The 19,033-nt window shown below is 48.0% G+C and overlaps 1 protein-coding gene across 1 annotated transcript; it reads right to left on the bottom strand.

Moving 5' to 3' along the window:
- Window positions 1-212: 212 nt before the first annotated feature.
- Window positions 213-14,428, bottom strand: HPSE (heparanase). Its single transcript, XM_054824976.1, has 12 exons — window positions 14,212-14,428; window positions 12,329-12,474; window positions 10,821-10,946; window positions 10,277-10,450; window positions 9,682-9,853; window positions 9,016-9,063; window positions 6,885-6,978; window positions 6,153-6,259; window positions 5,160-5,274; window positions 3,236-3,354; window positions 2,935-3,081; window positions 213-2,226 (listed from the first exon to the last, which is right to left on the bottom strand). The coding sequence occupies exons 1-12, from the start codon at window positions 14,376-14,378 to the stop codon at window positions 2,067-2,069; spliced, it is 1,575 nt and encodes a 524-aa protein (XP_054680951.1). The 5' UTR covers window positions 14,379-14,428; the 3' UTR covers window positions 213-2,066.
- Between the last annotated feature and the right edge of the window lie 4,605 nt (window positions 14,429-19,033).

Consider the following 19,033-nt stretch of genomic DNA (forward strand, 5'->3'; position numbering starts at 1 on the left):
GAGTCAGCGGGGTGCAGGGCTTCTGAACTGGTGGTCAACTACAGTTGAAACACACCAACTTGGATATGCTTGCTTTCATTTTTATTTACTTGGGTAGTCCTGTTGGGAATCATACAAAGCGCAGATGATGTATGACCAAAACAAATATGGGGAGTTTCCTAGTATCAGTATGCCAAAAAGGAGTCTTAAAAAAAAAAGGAAGATTGCCAAAAGCTGGTATAAATCACTTTAATTAAAATCTTCAAATATAAAAGTCACAAGCGTTGGAATAAATAAAACTGTTAGAAAAGTTCTAAAAGGAAGCTACCAGGCACACAGTAACTTTGATGTCTTAGTTGTTACTTACATTATAATAATAATATATTAGCAACTTTATGTTGACTGTATGTAAGACTTTCCACTCCATTTTATGCTCTCTTTACTTCTTTTATTGAACTTGGACAATGTAAACAAACTTAGCCTTCCTTATTCTCATTTCTGATCTATATTACCCTCTGATATATGACCCTTCACAGAATACATCTGTGCTGTGGATACAAACATTCCTTTGACACACTGGAACTTAAATACAACCTTTCTATTGTGCAATATTTCATCACAGCTTCAAAAATAAATCTGTTTTTAAAATCTCATTAAAAAAGGCACCGTGTTGAAACCCCATGTAGCTGGTAGCATCCTTTTAAAACTTAAAAAGGGAAATACAGTGGTGCGGTGGTGGTGGTTTCCCCTGCTGTGCTCAAAATATCACGAGGTGTTCACAGTATCACGGGTTATATATATCTTCAGGAAAAGTAGATGCAAATCAACACACGCAGGAGACCACAGGTATTCTCTGAGGCGCTTTGCTACCTTGCAGACCGGCAGCCTGCGTGCCAGAGGAACGTGGCGGGCAGCACACCGAAGCGAACCAAACCACAGCAGGGTGCACATGGGGAAGGCACGGCTGGGGAGAAAAGCCACCGCCATCACGGATTTCTGGCCAAAATGGCTGTTTCCCCAGCAGGAGGGATGTCAACCTGGCCGGGCCAGTTTGTCCCCAGGATACTGTTAAGGCCACTGAAGTCCCTCTCATGGTAGAGGTGTGGGTGGTTTGCTCAGTCTCTACTCTCCAGTTTCCTCGAGGACAGAAGAGACCTGAGCGAGTTAAGGAGCGTAAAGCAGGGCTTCACCTGTAGATGGGTTCAGGGAAGACCTTTCCAGCTGAACCACCTGCAGGGTGGTGAAGGTTAAGGAGTCGTGAGCCCTTGCCATGCACCCACTGACTGCGGAGGGTTTGCCTGGGCGTTGGTGGGCTCCTCTCCTTTCTTCCCGGGGATGAAGTGTGCGAGGGCAGAGGTAGACCACCCTGCAGGAACAGCCTCATTTTGTGTGTCAAAAACTCACGGTTGGAAAGCATGTGGCTACAGCTCCATCTTGTGACTGAACTAGTCTGGGAAAAACGTGCGGTGCTGCCCCAGATCCCATGGAGGACCTGGTTTCCTGGCAAGGTGTTTTCCCCTGCAGGCACCCCAATGTTGGTTTGCTTTGCCTGTCCCTGCTTTAGACCCTGAGATGACCTCAGCAACCACCCTTCCTTGGGCTTTCCCACATGGTTGCAGGCAAAATCACAGCTGTACAGCTAAAATAAAAACCCTGCTCATCCTTTCTGAAGGCAAGCTTTTGAAGGAACTGCTTTAAGAGCTGTGCTTGCAGAAACGAGAGGGAGAGGGGATGCTGCAGTTCCTGGCAAAGCCCCAAGTGCAGCATGAGAAGCTGATGGAGCTCCGCACATGGCGTGGAGAAAGGCCCTGTGCTTGAGTGCAGCAACCCTGGCTGCACCCAGAGCAAAATCAGCCCCTGCCTGGGCTTGGTCTACCTGGATAATTCTCCCAGGAGCTTAACGAGCATCTTTCATGAAGAAATTATCCAGTGGGACCTCATGGTTTCCCAGCCCAGAGATTGTAGCAGTGCCGTTACATTTGCATCCCTTGCTAGAATTAAATCTCATGGTAGAAATGTGAATTTCTAGGATTAAACTTCCCTACTAGCCAAGTGCTTTACATTTATCCTGCGTGTGTATTAACCATTTAAATGCAAGCAATAGCTTTGGCATTTTTGATAACATAAAAGCCGTAAGTGAAGGCTGGAAGGCCAAGTACGCTGCCGGGACCAAGGGGTTTTTCGATCAGCTCTGGCAGCGTTTTGTCATCCACCATCCGTAGCACGCGGCCGTTCAGCTCAATAGACCTGGAGGGGGACAGAGAGACTGTTTGGGCAGCTGTGCTCTGTTTGCCATCGAGCACAAACAGCTCTGGACCTAAGTGTAAACATGAACTCAGCCCGAAGCCAAACTAATCTTCACTTAAAGGTTTATGTGTGCTGCACTCTCTCTGCAAGGAGTCCTTTAGAGTCGTAGCACAAGCAACTTGAAAAGTACATGTTTCTTTCTCTCCTAGTGAGGTTAACAGCAGCACAGGCTTTGAAAAGTACAAATTTTAATTGGTTTTTCTCCTGCAAATATTAAGATGTCTTCTATGCCCACAGAGCAGATCCTTCCTGTGCCAATGCATTAGTGGTAACAACAAAAGAAACCATACAAAGCCTGAACACATTTACGGTAAATTGGGAGCCAGCACTTGGGAAACCAATATATTTGTGCTTGTGTAAAAGAAAAAGCACTTTAGCAGCTGGTTCAGAGCCTTGAAGCCTGCTAGGAAAAAGCTTCCCAATTAACACCAAACAAGTATTCTTGTACCTTAGCAAGCTTTCAGCAGTCTGATTTTAGGAGATCTGATTTAACAGGAGTCAGACCTTACTGAAAAAACCCCCAGATGACTGAATGGCAACCTCTTCCCCCCCATCACAACCTTGCAAATTGAACAAGGTGAGGTTTTAGAGGCCACCTAGCTCTACTCACAATCCTTTCCACAGAGACAGAAGGAACCACACACTTACCTGGAAAGTATATTCTCTTTGCCATGAGGCAGTAAGAGGTACTGATCCACGTGCTTGCTCAATAAGTAATTGGGTAGCTGCAAATGCTGGGTGATGTTGTAGAGGTTTAAGGCAAACAGTGTCACATCCCCTTCTCTGTACTTTGGGCTGCAAGGCAAGAGAAGATGAGGGTGGAGATCAGGAGAGAAAGAGGTTTCAGAGAAATAACATGCGTCCTTACGCTGTCCGAAATTGCTTTTGTTGGCCTAGGGCCAACCATGGGCTCAGTTTCTGGGATATTTCACCCTTTCTGGAGGCTTACTGGAGAGCGTTCGTGCAGTGGAGGTAGACACGGAGCTTCCTCTTGTCGGCTCCTGCCAGGCTGACCTGCAGCACCTTGGTACCCACCAGTTTCTTGTAGAGCAGCGAGAGCCAGTAGTCCTGGGAGGCACAAAACCACACATAATTATTTGTGTACATGCCAGGTACTCCACACGGTGCTTAACATAACGTTCATTTTGCTGGTAATTTCAGGGGGTTTTCCCCCATAATTTTTTGCTTTACCAAGTTTTTCACCGTATCTATTTAAATTCCCACAAACAGCATAGCTAAAGAGAAAACCCTGTCTCCAAGCTGCAGAGCAGCTGTGTTGACAAGGTACCTTAGAGTCATTTTCCCCTTCGCATGTGAATCTCAGAGCTCTTTCTGTGGAGGAGAGACTGTTTGCATTTTGGAAACACCTTTCTGCAGGATACAGGGCTGAACCTGCAGGGATGAGCTGCCCTTCCTGCAGGAAAGCCTGTGCCCGATCCACAGCGCAACACCCAGAAGCAGCCCCTGGAACTAACGTCATGCCTTTGAACAGGTCTCAGGATGAATTTCTGAATGCCAATCAAGAGTAAATCCTCTGACGCCCCAGGACAATGCCTGAGAGCAGAGTGAAGCCCAGTGCAGACTTTTTTTTTTTCCAGGTCTGCTTTTTCTTGCATCTTGACTGCTACTTTTCCTCTATGAAGTCCATGACCGTACCAAAGAGAGCGTGTGGTCTGTGCAGATGTGTTTTGGGACTAGGAGGCCACAGACAGGCTGCATTTTTCAGTATCACTTCTTTGGGTGCAGCCCCAGGGAAGGATATGCTCCAGCTGGCGGGTTTCAGAGAGCTTCTCCCAGCTCATGTCTGTCTGTCTTTGAGGTTTTTCTAGAAGGAAAACCGTCGTGTTTCTGTCCTGACTCACCACAAACCCAGGAAAGTGACTTTTCCTATCAGCCTACGTGCTCAGTCCCTCTGCAAGGAGGTGCAGCCTTCTGACGCTGCTGTGCTGCGTCATTTCCATGCTAACTAAAACTGGTGGACCTGGGTTTGGATTTCCCTGCCTCTAAAGTATTATTAGCTTGATTAGCATCTGTACTGCCTGTAGGTGAAGAACAAGGCATATCCTTTCAGTTCAAATTAAATCTATTTTAAATGAGGGGATAAGAAGCCCAAAGCTGAACAGGCAGGAGAGAAAACCCCTGTACGCTGGGTTTCCTCTCAGATGGTCTCTATGAGCCTGTGAAAATCACAACCTGGAAGCAGAAAAATGAGAGGAAGGCTAAAGAGAAAGACGCTATCCTCTCACCCCAAGGTAAGCGCTACTAGCACAAACAAACATGCTGTACATGCAAGAACAACCTGTAGTTCAAATAATGATGTTTCATCACAGCAGAATGTTATTTCCTGATAAATCCAACTAAATGCATGTTTTCATCTAATTATCCTTCAGCCACTACTGAAGGCTAAATATGCTCATGACCTAAGAAATGCTTGAGTCTTGACTTCATGATGGTTTTGTTTTCACTTGGGATATAATTTACTATAATATCTCGTATCACTTCTGTTTAAAAGCTACTCATCACTCAGCTGAGGAGTACTCAAACCAGAACAGTCCATCCAGAAAAGCTTTGTGAATTCCAGAAGTGTCTGCATACAAATCAGAGCATCATGTCCCAGAAATCAGTCTCTGCTGTGCTGAAGACTAGCTGCATCCCTGCAGTGGCAGTAAATATCTTGTATCTATATATATACGATACATGAACCCATAACGAAACATGAGCTTACTTTAGGTGTAAGGATAACTGTGACTATCCTACAAAATCTGTTGCTATCCTGCGTTGTTAAAATAGCTGACTTGTATGTCCACATCCAGCGTTGCCTGTGCAGAAACGCATGCAGCATTCAGATGGTGTTAGCAGGGTTGCATACGTACCGGCAAAGGCTCAAAGTTGGCATCTACCAGGTGATAGGTCCCTGCCCCGAAGAAAACCTGTCTCATCACCACATCAATCCCCTGCCTGGCCGAAAGCCCGAGTTTGTCCAACCACCTGCCAAAAAATGAGGCAAACAACAGGCAGATGAAATTGCTGACCTCAGCTGTACACCGTTGCCTCTCTCCAAGCAGCTCGGGAACTAGGAAAGCAAGAATTAGGACATGATGCTGACTTCCTTAAAAACACACAACTAATTTCAATTCAAGTCTTGCATTGATTACATTAAAAAATACCAGGAGCTGCAGCGGATGCTCCTGAACTGGCCAAGGGCCTGAAGGCTGAGAGAAATCACGACACCAATGACAAGGTTGCCTGCCATTAACAGGCTTTGACTTTCTGACCCACCAAGGCCCTGATGAAAAGATCATCGTGCCTTATAGGAGGGAAAAAACCACATTGCAACCATGTTTTTGGTGAATTTTCAAAGTGTGAACCACACATTCCCATGCAATTTTATCTCCCTGAATCTACAAACTGATCAAAGTGCTAAAAAAAGCCTGAATTGTTTTATTTCAACAAAATGCTACAACTGGAGTCCTTGGAGAAAATTGTTTTCATGACTAAATTTCCCTTTGGTAAGTTGTTTCATGGTGGTCAAAGGATGACATTGGAAAAGGACAACCATCTTGTGACTGACTTTCCATCCTCACAAAAGGACGGAGTTAGGATTGCAGGTTTGAGGGCAGAAATACAACTTTGTCACGCTTCTCATCCCCTGTTTCCATAGGAATCTGCTACTACCTGGGCCTGCATTGAACCCCAGGCATGGCGGAGGCACACAGGGAGCAGTGGGAGGGTTGTAATCCTCAACCCACCCATTGCCTGCGCTCCCTGGGAAGCCTGAGGGAAAGGGTTCTCCCGTGGGGTATGTACACAACCTCCTTCAGCTGGTAAAATGTGTAATTTCCCCACACCCGTGACATAGTACTCACATAAAGCCAGCAACGTAAGTGTTGGACAGCCTGGGAGCTCCCCCTCCATAGGCAGAGCTTGTCTCTCCTAGCCAGACCTTCTTGTCGGGCACGGTCCCACCAACAATCTGGCCAGTGTGGCGTAGGGAAGAAGAGAAAGAGACAACAGTTACCTTTTTTGGCTACTGAAGTAATGGGCAATCAAAATTTTGTGCTTTAGCCAAATACCTACGTACAACATTTGCATTTAAGGGATAACACCAACTGAGGTGGGATGTCACAGAAATTTTGATCAAAAGGACTAGAAGTAGATTTACTTCCCCCCTCTTAAAAAAAATAAATCACATCTACACATGTGGTTCTACAAGGCAAACCCTTAAAAGCCAGGTCCTGTAAGTCCTCTCGTGCCGAGCAGTGGTATACTCTAAGTTATACTGTTCTCAGGATCTCAAAATACAAAGGAATTGAGGGGAGTATAACAATAAATTAAATCCTTGAGTAATGATGACAATGATAAATGAGAATGTTGTAGGTTTGTGATGTATCTGGCACCATGTTTACTGCATGACAAACTATTGGAGCTGATTTGGTATTAGTATTGTTTGGTTTGGGTTTTTTTTTAATTTACAATGACAGCAGCCCCCAAGCTTTGAGGATCCCTGTTTATTGCTAGTGAGAAACTGTACTTTATGCTGGATTCTCTGCTAACCCCCTGGAAACTGAACATGGGAATGATTGAACAGGACAAGGCACCTCCAGGACTTGGTGTACAGCTGTGGCAAAGGTATCCAGCACTTCAGGGCTCAAGAAATCCTCCCTCGTTGCACTTCGTCCATTCACATAGTAACTGAAAATAAAAAAAAAAAAAAAGCCCCACAGTCAAAATTAAAGAAAAATACCACCACTGGTACAAAACACCACCAAAAGTACTCAGTTACTTGATATATTTATCCACAGTACTACTTTTCTGTCCAGTTCTTTTTCTGTTTTCCAAATGTGTAGGCATGTTGTTTGTATTTAAGGGACTATCGGCTGTAATTACCTCAATGGAGGCAGGATATCACAGAAATTTTGATCAACAGAAGTAGTAGGGTTTTTTTGCATCTATTCATTTACAATGAGGAAAACATCACTGAATAAGAGCCAGCTTCTGTAAATTGTCTCTTTCTGAGGAGTCTGACACTCCTATGTGATTACTTGCTTTACTGTATCAAGTTATATATTAAAGATATCAGATCGCAGCTTCTGTCCCTCTGTTGGAGTATTTTGGCCATCTGGAGGAGAACAGCACGGAGCCATCCCTATGGGATGAAGGTTGCCCTCCACCACGAGCAGAAGAGCTTTTAAGTCTGGTTTGTCCAAATAAAGAATGTGAAATTGGGATCCTTGTGGTTTTTGCATTTCATCACGCTATCACTCAGTCTTACCAGAAGCAGCTGAAGTCTTCCAGCCACAACAGGAAGCTAAAACCTGATAATCCTAAATTGGTAAAGAAAATAATGCATGCCCATTTAAAGCAGCCATAGGGCAAGAACAGCCCAGGAAGGGGAGAGGACACGTTCTATGCCTTGCTAGCAGCTCGAAATACATAGATAAGTCATACATACATACATATATATAATATAAGTATGTGCGTCTTTTTCCCCACTGTTACCTGACTGCTGCATGTCACCAAGCTGCATTCGACTCCGGAAAGAAAACCACCTTCACATGGAAATCGCTTTCAAACATGTAGAGTTCATGGCAGGTGCCCTGGGGACAACTTACCCCGCTGCCCACCTCGGCGCTGTAAAACTGCATCTCAGCCGTGGCACAAGAGCGAAGGGCTGGGACTGTGCGGGTGCCGTTTGCGCTGCAGGTGGGATCTGAGGGCGAGTGACCCACCCACAGCCTGAATGAACTCACAGAGCAAACATAAGGGAGCAGGAGAAGCTGCTAGCACTTCTCTATGGGTAAGGGTCAGCCAGACCTGCAGGGCTTTTCGTTTATATCAAACAGACATAAATAGAGAAAAAAGGCAGCATGTAACGTATCAGCTAACAAGGATTCTGCTGCATTTTTTACAAGGAGTTGGGTGCATTTGCCAGCAGGGTCATCAGTGACTCCTTGAATTTGCTTTTAGGGAGCAAAGGTTTCAGTCGAACAGGTTCAGCCTTTCCAATGCCAAGGAGAGCACCAATGGCAGGGGTACTGACTTCCTTTCAAAGCCCAGCCACCCACGGGTTGTTTAAAACCTTACGTTAAAAAACTTCTGCTCTTGCAGAAATTCAGCAGAGGCATCTCTGCCGAGTAAGTCTGAGCTACCTTCTTTTCCTTTTATATGACATCCCCTTCTTCCCAAGGGAAAGTGCATTTTATTTGAAAGGGCTGGCAACTCGGAGCTTTGAAACAACTGGGACAGCTGCTCAGATCTCACTAGGTTTTGGTAAATGTTGAAACACGGCATATGTGGAAAGGCTCAACCGCTGCAGAAACTCTCCTCGTGCAGGGGAGAGCCGTGACCTACCCCTTCGCGGTTTTCTGAGGAATAAAGCTGTCATGCCATCTTTTTCTCCACATCCCACTTCTGTTTTTCTCAGTACACACATTTAGCAAGCAAAATGACCATCTTGCATGTGTTGCATTCCTTGCTGCTCTGCCTACATTACAAACCCCCACCGCTGCTTTTGGGTCTCTGCACCAAGTAGCCTCTTTGGAGACCTTCTGCATTTCTGTAACGCTCAATTCATCTCTTAGTCTGAGTAGAGGAGTTTGCAGCGAGGCACCCAAGGACTGCTAAAAAGAAGTATTTCACCCCCTCCTTCCTGTTGAGATTTGCAAATTGACATTTTGTAAAGAAAACAGGCAATCAGCAAAGCGACAAAGGTATCTGAGCAATACTTACTGGTGCCACGTGACAGAGTCGATCACCTTCCCTCCCGATTTCAGGAAGCTGCAACCAGAGGGGATGCAGTGGAGGGTGGGGTGTTAGCGGGTACCGGTGATGGGTCATGGCCCCCCATGAGTGACATGCCATGCACAGCCCTCCCCTCTCCCCCCGGCTGGCGGCAGTGATGGTGAACTGCTTTGGAGCCACGCTTGCAATGGCTTTTAAACGGGCTTTGGGCAGCCCGGCTGCCTCAGCGGATTGCTGGAGGGGTGAATTAACGCTTGTGTAACATACAGAGATTTCTAAGGTGACAAGCCCTTGTTAACACAGCGCTAGAGCCAGCGGGCAGTTGAAAGGAGGGCGGATCACTGAAGTGCTGCTGGCGTTTTAGTTTCAACTGGCTGAGTATTTAAGCCTTGAGCTCACGCATGTAAGATTGCAGTCATCCCCAGTCAAGGAAGATTATTTTCCATGTTTCTAATTTAAGGAAAAATGTAGGAAATTAGTTCTCAAATAGACTGGATATATCCATTTGTACATCCTTACTATTGATTTAGAGCAGAAAATCCTTAAACCCCTGTCCAGATGCCTCCTCATGCCCCCTGCACCTGGGTGCAGACAAGCCAGCGCTATCCACACCTGCCCACCCCGGGGGGTGCTGCCCAGGCCCCACAGCCCTACCTTCTCAGCAGTCTCTGCGTGTGCTTTCGGGGCTGCCCGGTGTCGGGACCGTAGAGCTTTGCATGCCGGTAGAGGGTATAGTTACTCAGAAGTTGGCGTAAGTGAATAAAATCTTGCCCCAACTGGAATCCATTGATGTAGATGCCAGATTTCTTCCTGAAGCTATTGGGCTCTGGAGAAGACACGTGTGCATCAGCACCCTACTCTAGTTTTGGGGCACAATATAAGGCAGCTCATTCCCCTATGGCTTCACATGATCTGGCATGGTATGGGTGAGATATTTGAAGGTGATGAGCATGAAACCAAAAGCCCAGGTGATGCAGTATGCTCCTTTCCAGCACTCTGTCCCAGCCAGTTCCCATAGGTGACATCCTGCACCTCGCAGGACATCGCTCACCTCATCTCAGAGCCTTGGTAGGAGTAGCAAAATCATCTCAATTTGCTCATTCATTGGGCCTTCTGTGAAATCCTCCTCGCAAATTAAGACCTTAATGTTTCCCAGTAAAACATCACCTTGCATTTATGGGCCGTCACCCTGCAGTGGTACCTTTCCAGGTGACTGCCGGCCTGGCCCACAACCACGCTTTGCACTTACCGTTCCCGAGCTCCCAGGAGATGTTGTACCTCTGTGAAGCACAGTAGTCCAGCAGTGCCCGGGCGTTCGAGCTGTCCCACTGCAAGCCATCTTTCCGCAGCAAGGCATTGAGCCCAAAGATCAGGTGAAACCCTGAGCAGTTTGCAAAGCTGTAGAGAATATCCAGCGTATTTCCTGTGCGGAGGAGAAAGAGGGGATGTTTATCTCAAGGTTACAGCATGCTAGTTGAACTCCAGCCAAGCGACAATCTTTACTGCCTGTATTTATTTAGCCTGGTGCTGCAGATGTGCCAAGCTCTCCCAGCTGGAAAAAAGAGCCCAGACCTTACTACCCACCATCCTGCAAGAGGTTGAGATCCTCCTAACTCCTGCAGCAGCTGAATTCTATTAAATACGAGGTGGCAGACAATAGAAAAAGATTTCTTAGAAGCATATTCATTTTCAGCGGTTTCAGCTCCTAACAGCCTATGACCCTTTTACCACGGCACAGAGATTTGCAGCCCCCTGGTTATAAACCCTAGCAGAAAAATCCATTGAAGTCTTACTTGTAATGGTGGTGTTTTTGTGCTTTTTTCGGTTATGCTCTGCAAGAATCAACTTCTCCTGGATGGGCCACTGGGCCAGCAGTAGCTTCTCAACAGCAGCAAACGCAGGCTTCAGGCCACAAGCCTCTGTAGGGCAGAAGAAGGATGACAGCAATTTAGTCCTTGTCTCCACAGCCAGGGTCCAGCATGCAAAGGGCTCCATCCCTCAGGAGGAAGCACAACTGCTTGGTGCCGGGCTGAGAGCCAGTCGTGCACTTCTGTGAAACACATCCCTACCTTTCACAACGTTAGCCACATGGAGGGCTGGCTTGATGCCTAAAAATATATTATATATATAATGTATATTCCCCAATTTTAGGTGATAGAGATTGGGGGGGGGCAGGGGGAAGACTGAGCTGTGCTTCTGGAGGCTGGTATCATGGCAGTCACTCTGCAATAAACTATTTTAGCTGGAGCACCATCCAGAAACCCTCATTCCAGTGAGCTGACAAAGCGTGGGCTGCGGTGCCCGAGGAGCAGATAAGCCACCCTGGTGTGCAGCGGCATGGCAGGGTTCATGGCCCGCCTTGCTTTGGGCAGATACAGGGCGATGCTTCCTGCGCTGCCTGTCTCGGGCAGGAGAAAGTGCTGACTGCCCTGCGCGGCTCCAGCAACAATGCCGGCAGGAGTCATAAGACTTTTTTTTTCTTTAAACCTCATGTTTTTTCTCAGCATATAAACCAGGAACAAGCCATAACCAGAGAGGAAGGCAGAAGCTGGAGTCACAATTACCCAGAGAGGAGGCAGCCGCTCAGCAAAACAGTATGGGGGGAAAAGTACCACTCGACTTCAAAACCTAGCATCACCGGTTGTACAGTGATGTACAATTGCTCTGTTGTGCTATGTACTACAGGAATAGATGGGAATTTTTTAATCTGAAACACCTCTAGAAGGGCTTACATGCTTTTGCCAGGTTTAAAGAGGAAATAGACTTTAATGCAGTGGGAAAGCTCATGCACCAGGACCAAACTTTAGCAGTTGGCAGTGGTCTGGTGGGTTTGCACTTGCCCTGCCGAAGCAACCAGAGGGCAAGCCTGCGCCCCCCAGCCTAGCGCTGGCTTTGGCTGAGATAGAGAAAACAGATGCTCTGTTCTCATCTGATTATTTCTTCCATAAGTTACTTAATTTTCATAACTAAACCACAACTTTTGAGCTGACCCTGGCCACCTCCCAAGTGGTGGGAGAGTTTTCAAGGCTGCTGCAGGGAGCACAGAGTGGCAAAGGGAGAGTCTCAGCAGATGCCGGGGTGGACATGAGGTCACCCGTGCCCTTTCTTGCTTTCCCACGGCTGGAACAGCTCCTCCCACAGGCTTTGCTGAAGGTCCACAGATCTCCTCTCCATGGAGAAGAACAATGCTGACCCCTTGGACGACCCCCAGCACTGCTGTCATACCCTTGTGGCATCCCCAGCCTGCATCAAAGCCACCTCCTAAATGGTTTTGAGTCTAACACGTTGATGCCCGTTTTACCTTGCTGGGCCTGAAGTTCCCAGAGGATTTTTTCTTCCGAAGTTGAATCCTTGTTGGGATCAAAGATGAGAAAATCTGTCTCTGTGCCACCAAACCTCAGGAAGCCTGGGGACAGGGCCGTTGCCAGGGCACGCAGTTTGGGATTGCTGAGGAAGGGACATCAAGAAACAGAAGAAACCCTATATTCATGCAGACTATGGCTTGGGTGTAGAGGTTAAACATGGTAAGTGCTTGGAGGGATGCACTGCAGTAGGTGACCTGGGGCTACCCAGTAGCCTCAGGACACTCCCGACCCCTCACCGGACCTGCGCCCCAGCCCTCTGCACTGTGCAGCAGAGATGCTGCTGGCTGAGTGGGCCAGAGGAGCGTCAGCGAGGCAGTGAGGGGGAGACGTGCCCCAGGGAACACGCTCACAGACAGGGAGTCAAATCCTGTGGGCAAAGCTGCTTCAAACCAGGTATTTTTTTGTCCTAAGCATCCTTCTCCCCTAGATTTTTTGGTTTCGTTTATACAAAATTAATGTACCAGTCCTGTGAGAAGGCGGACGTAAAACTGACTTTACATTATCAGTCCCAATTTCCATCTGCGACAGCCAAAGCGATCGCTTTTGTACTCAAGAGAGATTAAGAGTCCGTGCTGGGACAAGCGTTATTTTATAAGCGAGTTTCGCTAAAGCTAACATAAGCTCTGCCTTTGTGACTTCTGCACCCTCTGCGCAGGATGTGCAGCACCGACACCCGTCCTTCACTGGGGGAAACTGCGAGGCATTGGAAGATGCTGGGTGCACAAGCACTATCTGCTCGGTGGTGACACACAGCAGATTAGAGGCCACCAAGTACTTCCTGCTCCTCATGGTGGAACCAGACTGAACCCAAGGTGTGCGGCTGGGGCTGGCAGCTGGAGACCTGAGCACTTTCCAATAAAACCGGTGTCACCTTTCTCCTCACCTCGGTGAGGAGGAAAAAATGAAAGCGGTGGGAGGAGGGAAGTCAGGACTGGAAAAATACCGTGGAGCTGAAAAATGGGATCAGACAGATGAAAAGGAAATAATTAAGATAGCTTCCAAATAAAGGTACAATCAAGAGTACAAAAAAATAGAGCAAAAGCAGGGAAGAAAAGGCAAGAGAGCGATCAGAAACAAAAGGACAAGCAGAGAGCAGTCCAGTTGTTCAGTGTTACCCAAGAGGGAAAAAAGGCTTCATTTTTAGGATCTCTCGATTCTGGTTTGATGGTGACAGATCTTCCTCAGCATTTATTTGACTTTATGTTGACAGTGCCCTGGCAAATGTCTGCAAAGCTGTCCGAGGACTCAGATGATTTTTATCTCATGGAGCGGCAGGCCTAGCAGCCCCCAGCCCTGCCACACGTAACGCCTCTGCTCGGCAGTCTCCTTTTATTTTCTGCTTCCAAAGCAGCTCCTCTCCCAAGTTTATCCCCGTGCTGCTTCCAGCGAGCACCACCCGAGCTGAGTCTTCCCTCCATCCGCCCAGCCCTGCCGCTCGTTCCCCGAGCACACGCGAAACGGCGCATCTCGCACCCACGGCAGGTACCGTCTTGCTGCCCCGGGAGGATGAAATTAGTGAATCGCGAAGCAGAGGGGATCCAGCAGCCTGCCCCAGCCCCAGCTCCAGGAATGGGGTCTCCCCGTTACCCCCAGCTCGCTCCCCTGCCCTGCCCCTCCGGAGCACTCCGGGCAGCAGCGCTTTTGCCGGCTCCTTGCCGGGGTGCCCGGGCTCCCCTCCCCGCGGCTGCGGACCTCTCTGCCTGCCGGGGACTTCTCTCCCCACCCCCCCCAACCCCCCGCACTGGGGGACCCCTCTGCTGCTCCTCCTCCTCCCCAGGGCCCTTCTTCCTTTGCCCAAAAGGGGAGGCAGGCGGCTCACCTGAGCAAGGCGACATAGCGCGGGTCCCGGGCCAGGCTGGCGTCCAGGGTGAGGGAGAGGAAAGCCGGGCTCACCTCCCCGCGGGGGCTGCCCCGCAGCCCCAGCCACAGCACCGCCGCCCGCCGACCCTCCGCCAGCGCCAGCAGCAGCAGCAGCGGCAGCAGCATCCTCCGCTCCCGGCCCGCCGCGCCGCCGGCAGCACCACCCCCGCGGAGGGCGGGCCTGACCCGGGGGCGGCGGTGCAGCCCTCCGCCGAGAAGGACACGGGTGTCGTGAGCAGCCAGCGCCGAGACCTTCCTTACCCTCTGAAAGGGGCTTCGGGCTGCAACAGCATCCTTGAAGCGCAGCGCTGCCCCTCGAGCCTCACCGCTGTGTGGTGTCTCAGATCAGCGCTAGGACAACCCGAAGCCCAGGGTTACTCTCCCATTACAATACCTCAACCATTACAAAATGAACCTGGGGTTCCAGCTGGTTTCTCACCTGCTCAGACCTTTCTAGCATCACAGCGTGCTGCAGCTGACCACCCAACTTCTACAACTTCTACCTATGCGAACCTGGGCAGCTGTGGGCAAAAACAGTGTGCTGGAAAACCACTACACACTGAACGCTGCTACCGCTGCTGCTCAAGGGGCGAGATGTCAGCCTGACATCCCAGCCATGGGCCTCCACTGCGGGAAACCAAGTCACAGCAGCAGGCAGCGAGCCTGTGACAAGTGCCACTTGGCGAGCCTGCGGCTTCAGGGTGAAACCCACCTTCGCTGTGCTGCGCCTCTGTTGCAACAAGGGTATTTCTTAATTACAGCCAACATGCAACTTGGAATCGCTGTTACAAAAAAGACTCAAGCATGCTCTGGGTCTGCCCCCCAGGTGCTCCCTGCTGTCCAGCCTAGGCCAAGACTCCTTCTTCTTTGGCAACAGCTAGCCTTGCCAGGGAGCCCTGTTGGGAAACCACCAGCTGCAGCCACGGGGTGGGTGTTGCTTAATATGCATGCAATGAAAACATTTGCAGAGTTTTTAAACAATTACACTTAACATCACTGTTACATTTCCCATCTGCATCAGTTCATCCTGAAGCAGCCATATTTCTCATTAAGTTTGTTCTCAAAACGGTCACTTGCTGGAACACACTGCAATTTGTCCAATCCTTATCTGTTACTTTGGGTCCAGCACTTCCCATGCTCAAGGAAGTCGGGGCATTAATCAGCATAGCTCAAGTGCTCGCTTGCCTGGCCCTTCCTGTTCCTGCTTGCGCTACATTTTTGTTCTGTTAAGTAACTTGCCACCAGAGCGAGAACTAGGCAAAATTAACTCTGTTTTTGATAAACACATCCATGGCTCTGCTGAAACATCAGTGACACTCCTGACTGTCTCAGTATCTTAGTCAGTGTGACGCTTCCCATTTCAGGGGTACACCACCAATTATATGCCTACACCTGCAGGAAGGGCTGGGGTGACTATCTGCCAGAGGAATAATTCATCTATCAGCAGATGACTGGAGTGCCACACAAACTGCCCAGCCTCATGAGTGAACCAAGCATTGAAGAATGCAGCTCGGTGTGTGACAGATCATCGCTGCACACCAGGTTAAGGTCATTACTACAGGTATAGAAAATGTTAATAGCTGTCATGTGAGATGCAGCCTGCGCATAACTTTTTTTCTGTTGGAATTCACTACTTCTCCCTTAATTTCCTCCATGTGCTGCTTTGGAGAGAGGTGCTTTGAGTCACTTGCCACTGTGTTGTATTTCTCATGTCAGAGGCACAAGGTATTTATTTCCAATGTTCAATGCTATATTTTGGATTCAATCGCTGTGTGCAGATGTGGGTACGAAAGGTCTAGCACGTGTTATGCTTTTAGTAGCCTGCAAAACCTTGTAGCTGGAAAATATTGCCTTCCAGCATTACTATCTGGAAGAGCTACAGGTATTAAATGGGAATTGGTACCTTTTGCCTGCGCATTTTTTGCATTGTATTGTACACATTTTAAAATATTGCAAAGTAGAGGAGATCAATACAGAGGTATTTGGACTCTCATAGAAATTAGGGCAGAATTTGAGTGATGCCCTGTGAGCTACAAGGAGAAGGCCTAAGAACTGGGACTAGGCTTAAACCCACTTGTGTGTTGTTTGAAGCCAGCTCAGTACCAGCACCCCATCCTGCTTCCACACTCCACAGAAAGCCTAGCCCCTGCCTTGTGGTATTCAAATGCTTTGGTCAAGCAGCTCCTACCAGGTAGTTCTGCTTCTCCCATGCCAGCAATGCTGTTAGCAGACCAGTGTGCCAACTAGCTTTTTACAACTAGGAAGAACTAAAAATAAAACTTTCCAGGAATTTCAACCGTCCAACAGCATCAGCACCATGCTATTGCTAACAGTGACCCTACTGCTGTTCCTGTGCAAGAACCAAGAACTGATATACCTATCTTTATCTATCTCAGTTCTTCACCTGTGCATATTAAAGGAATCCAGAAGGGAAGAATTGTCCATACAAAAGGCAAAAAATTGTTACATAGCAGTGTTTGGGTGGATGAACAGAGCTGACCCGTGTCAGAGTAACAATCTGTATTTCTATATAAGAAGCCTCAGGAAGACGAAACTAAGACTAAGCTGATGCCAAGAAAGCCTGGAAACTGTAAAAACAGAGATGTCCACCAAGGTGTTTTTGTAAACTGTCCTTACTCCCTGTCCCCAAACCCCCAGCCAGACCTTGTCCCGACACAGCACACAGCTCTCAGCACTCCCAGCTGGTGTTATTTCTGAACCCAGCTGGTTATAAGGCTCTCAGATGGCACATGCTCTATTTATTCAGAGATGGAAATAACACTGTGGATCTAGTTTTTAGCAGTTCTCTTTGAGGTACATGCAGCTTTATAGATGTTGTTAAAAGACTTTGTCTCTACTGAGTCTGCAGCTGACAAATTCAGGTACTGCAGGAGCTGCTGGGCTCCAGCACACCAAACGGAGCGCCATAAAATCACTTGGCCTCTCTTCAAATAAAAACAAAGCTTTTAAGTGATAATATTTCATTCTCATTACAACCGATACTCAGTGCTGGACCACCATGCTGAAAGAGATGAAATGAAACTTTAAAAGGAAGGACAAAGCAAGAGCTGCCTAGGCAGGACTAGCTCACGTGGAAGCAGCTTTCCAGAACACAGGAACACAATAGGTCTCATTCACACAATGAAAATTAACAGCTAAACGTTAACCTAAGCCTGACCCTCTTACCAGACCTTCCAGAGAGACAATTTTCAGTAAGTTCTGTACAGGGATTCCTGAAAGTACAGAATTATGGACTCAGGGGAAGGAAGGGAACCACACGAACACAAGAACTGGTCTGTGTGGGCAAGTTGGAAAGTAGAGTGAATAGGCATAAAGATGAAGAAATACGCTCTGAAGTTTTTGGTCAGAACACTTACTCTGCAGTAGTTGCAACCTGAAGAGACTTATACACACCATAGCTCTGATCTAATTTACTGTGGGTTATGAAGAAATTGGCAGGAACATCCAAAACCAATGTATACCCATTCCAACACCTGCACAGTATACTGCATTTTACGAGCCCAGTACTGTACTGGACACTGAAGCACCTCAGCATCTTCCAGCAGCGCAAAAATACTGTGACCAGTATCTGTTGTATACTTTCTTCCCTCTCCTATGTCCACCCGGGGGAAAAGCCCAGGTAAGAAAGCTTTCTGTGAAAAGCATTTAATCATACATTAATACACACTGTAAAAAGAAAAAGCAATGTGAAAGATACATACTGCCTTGCTTGATAAGTTTGATTTCAGAAAAAAAAGAGAAGCTACATATAGCAAAGTTTTAGTGCAAATCACTGCAGTTTTATTCATTTCACTTCTGATGTTATCAAAGGTCACAGAGAAAGCCTTTGGGGGAGTTGCCCTCATCCATCTGGCAAAGCACAGCCTGTATAAACAGAGCAGCAGAGACAACAAATGTCAACCTCATTTTCTTTCCAGACCAGCTTCATGCGAACCTGAAACCACCCACTTGTTTCAAACCAGCTTTTGCTACCGTTTGCAAAGGGGCTCCAGCATTTCCTCCACTTGGGGAGGAATAACCCCACGCACCAGTACAGGTTAGGGGTTGACCTGCTGGGAAGCAGCTCTGTGGAGAAGGACCTGGGAGTCCTGGTGGACAACAAGCTCTCCATGAGCCAGCAATGTGCCCTCATGGCCAAGAAGGCCAATGGTATCCTGGGGTGCATTAAGACGACCATGGCCAGCAGGTCAAGGGAGGTTATCCTCCCCCTCTACTCTCCCCTGGTGAGGCCACATCTAGAGGCCACTGTGTCCAGTTCTGGGCTCCCCAGTTCAAGAAAGCCAAGAAACTACTGGAGAGAGTCCAGCAGAGGGCTATAAGGATGATGAGAGGACTGGAGCATCTCTCCTGTGAGGAAAGGCTGAGATAGCTGGGTCTGTTTAGCCTGGAGAAGAGAAGACCAAGAGGGGATCTCATCAGTACTTATAAATATCTAAAGGGTGGATGCCAGGAAGATGGGGCCAGACTCTTTTCAGTGGTGCCCAGGGTCAGGACAAGGGGCAATGGGCACACACTGGAACACAGGAAGTTCCATCTGAACATGAGAAAATCTTCTTTACTTTGAGGGTGACCGAGCACTGGGACAGGCTGCCCAGAGAGGTTGTGGAGTCTCCTTCTCTGGAGATATTCAAAACCCAGCTGGACACAATCCTGTGCAACCTGCTCTAGGTGATCCTGCTTTAGCAGGGGGGTTTGACTAGATGATCTCCAGAGTCCCCATCCAACCCCCACGGCTCTGTGATTCTGTGATTTGTAGGGAA

Source organism: Grus americana, chromosome 4, assembly GCF_028858705.1.
Source record: "Grus americana isolate bGruAme1 chromosome 4, bGruAme1.mat, whole genome shotgun sequence".
Taxonomy (NCBI): domain Eukaryota; kingdom Metazoa; phylum Chordata; class Aves; order Gruiformes; family Gruidae; genus Grus; species Grus americana.